Raw genomic sequence first — 3,028 nt, 5'->3', positions numbered from 1 at the left:
CTGCTCTCCTTTGTCAAGAAATCTGAACACCTCAGGCTTGGAATGGAATCTCAATCCAGTTGATGGATCAACATATATCTGCAACAAAATAACAGTTCAACAAAAATTAAAATTGTAATACAAAACGAAGAAATGATTTAATCTTCATCAGGTTAGTAATGCTTAGTCCATGCAACATAAAGTAAATTAAAGATGTAAAAAGAATTGAAGTAATAATCCCGTTCATTTTTCCGTGTCAGTATTAAAGATCTAATTCACATGTCAATGGGACATAGGACAAGCCAATCATGCTTATTGAAGTGGTAGCCATTGATGTGTAGCAGCATAACAGGAATACCCAGCAGAACCGGCAAAGAGTAGTAATGGAAAAAGAAAATGCCGATAATACAGTATTACACATCCCATGTGGTACTAGAAGATAGAAAAGCACTATAATTGCTTTGCATAAAAGAAAAACAAATTTCATACCTTGTAGGATTTTCCAATTTTTGCACCACTCTTATAGGTTTTCAACTCCGTGAACCAATTCTTAGGTAACCATTCAGGATGTTCATTTGCTTTTACCACAATCTGCATGATGATTGAATAATTAAAAGAATAAAAATGGAAGGGAAAAAGGACAGTAAATTAATAGATGCTCTAAACTCACATTCGTTTGTCCATTTGCTGAAGATATTTTAATTAAACACAGTGATAAGACAGCAATTGTATCTTTCACACCCCAACTTCAGTGAGGAGAGAGGTAAAGATTAAAGTAGTTCTTTCGGGATGCAAAATAGATTTTGGATAATGTAATAGTATCTTGGACTTAGAAAAAACAGTTGGAGAAGAAATGAACTTTTTTGAAATGTTACCATAATTTATTGTATAGCACATTATGGTTTCTTAATAAGCACTAAATCTCTCTCTCTCTCTCTTATAGCAAATAAACAAATAGACACATAGAAAGAAAACATTCCTAAACAAAGTAGAAAAACAAAATGGCAAGAAAGGATATTTTGAGAACCAACTTTGCTTGTTGAGTGTGAGACTCTTTTCTTCTGTTTAGGTTTGCTACTTTTCTGCTCTACATGGTTAAGAAACCGGAACACCTGTAGCTTGGAATAGAATCTAGATCCTGTCGATGGATCAATATATATCTGCAACAAGAAATCAGTTCAATAAAAAAATAAAATTGAAATATTACAAAAAGAAAAAAAGAAGGAGCTTATAGTTCCTCAGGTTAGTAAACTTGCAGTCTGCGCAACATAAAGAAAACTCAAGTCGTAAAAGGAATTTTGGATAATTAGTTCCATTATTATATGTGTCTGTATGGAGGATCTAATTCACATGTTTAAGAGACATGGGACAAGCCATTCATGCTCATTAAAGTAGTAGCCATTCATGTGCAGCAGCATGACAGAAATATCCAGCAGAATAAGCAAAGGGTAGCAATGGACAAAGTATCCTCCAATATAAAGTATGAGAAATCCAATGTCAATGTGGTAACTGGAAGGTAGAAAAGCACCATTTTCCCTATGCATAAAATAAAAACAAATTTCATACCTTGTAGTGTTTTCCAGCTCTTACACCACTCTTACGGGTTTTCAACTCCATGAACCAATTCTTGGGTAACCATTCGGGACGTTCATTTGCATTTACTGCAGTCTGCATGATAATCGAATAAGAGAATAAAACAAAAACGATAAAAACGGCAGTTAATTAATAGGTTATCTAAACTCACATCCACGCGACCATTTGCTGGGGGCATTTTAGTTTGCCTTGGAGTTGGCTGCAGGTCATCACATTTAGTGCTTCCTGTTTTAGTATAGCGAATAAGATCATCCTTTGTAAAGAACTTCTGACCAGTTGCCAAGTTTATGTAATGCTACAAAAAGGAAGCAATAACGATAACAGCAAAACCAAGTTAGCAGATTTGAGGTATATAGACAGCTTCTTTCTATATATTACAGTTTGTTAAGTCTTATATTCCTTTTTCTCTTTCTCTCTATTGTATTATTTTATTTAAGCAGTGGCAAACATCTATAATTTTCATTGCTCAATTATTTTGTCACAAAATACAAGAAAAAAGGGGAGAAATTTTGACACCGTATCATCAGCTATTAAAGCCTTAACCTAAAGAATCAATGTTTCAGTGCCACGAGTCACCACCATTGTGTTCTCTTTTTTATTTTTCCCCATATTTTCTAGTGAAAAACGAGAAAGAAATCATTCCAATGCCTTAAAAAATTCCTCATAGAGAACAAAATCCACCTGTCATTACACAAATTTACTACCGACAATTCAATGAATTCCCATTTTCATGCAATAAATCACTAAAATGCTTAATCAACAGAATCAAACCCCAATCCTTTCCCCGTTCGCCTCCAAAATTATATTGATCAACATACAACCCTCGTTTCTTCCACTAACCCCCGAATTCAACATGCAAGGATCAAGATATGTCATTTGACTGCATTTCTTTCACATGCAACTAAAAACAACGGATCATCAACTAATAAAAGCTCCATAATCTTAACCTTAAACTCCATCAGTTCATATCTCCCCTGCTTCACCAAAAATTCTCCCAAGCAGCTTATTTTTTAGACTAAAACATTAAATTAGAGAAAAAAAAGCCCTAAATGGCAATAAATACAACTACCAGTTCAGTAATAATTAAACTAACCGTGATTCTGCGGCCTGTTTTTTGGACTTTGAACTGTAGAGTCCAGCCAGCTGGAAGCCAGTCCGGTGAAGTTTTCGCTGTCATTATTACTTTTTCCGGCGATCAATTTCTCCGTCTTTCCTTTTTTTCTTTGTTTTTGAGGATTAGTAATTTATAGAGGTTTGTTTGGTGGCTTTGGACTTAGAGTCTGTCTGAGACAGGAACTAAAGAAGTGAAGTGATATGTCAACGAACAAAAGAAGACTGACGAAACTACCGCCACGTGTGACCCAAAAACAACACGTGGGCTATTGTAAATTCTTTTTGGAGTTAAAATGTTAAAACAAGTTGAGAAAGATTTATTTAAGGCGATTTTGACCGTCAG

At 34.6% G+C, this 3,028-nt stretch overlaps 1 protein-coding gene across 1 annotated transcript in view; it reads right to left on the bottom strand.

Moving 5' to 3' along the window:
• Positions 1 to 2,874, bottom strand: part of LOC110421134 (uncharacterized) — a 6,483-nt gene extending 3,609 nt beyond the window's left edge. Inside the window, exons 1-6 of the mRNA XM_021434627.2 lie at positions 2,666 to 2,874; positions 1,724 to 1,867; positions 1,546 to 1,647; positions 1,011 to 1,139; positions 469 to 570; positions 5 to 78 (exon numbers count right to left, since the gene is read on the bottom strand). Coding sequence (XP_021290302.1) covers positions 5 to 78; positions 469 to 570; positions 1,011 to 1,139; positions 1,546 to 1,647; positions 1,724 to 1,867; positions 2,666 to 2,749 — 635 coding nt within the window. The 5' untranslated portion in view covers positions 2,750 to 2,874. The remainder of the gene's footprint in view (positions 1 to 4; positions 79 to 468; positions 571 to 1,010; positions 1,140 to 1,545; positions 1,648 to 1,723; positions 1,868 to 2,665) is intronic.
• Between the last annotated feature and the right edge of the window lie 154 nt (positions 2,875 to 3,028).

Source organism: Theobroma umbraticum, unplaced genomic scaffold, assembly GCF_002168275.2.
Source record: "Theobroma umbraticum cultivar Fairchild unplaced genomic scaffold, ASM216827v3 scaffold_30.0, whole genome shotgun sequence".
In the NCBI taxonomy this organism is placed as follows: Eukaryota; Viridiplantae; Streptophyta; class Magnoliopsida; order Malvales; family Malvaceae; genus Theobroma; species Theobroma umbraticum.
The sequence above is the reverse complement of the archived record's forward strand: the minus strand, read 5'-3'. Positions and strand labels throughout refer to the sequence as shown.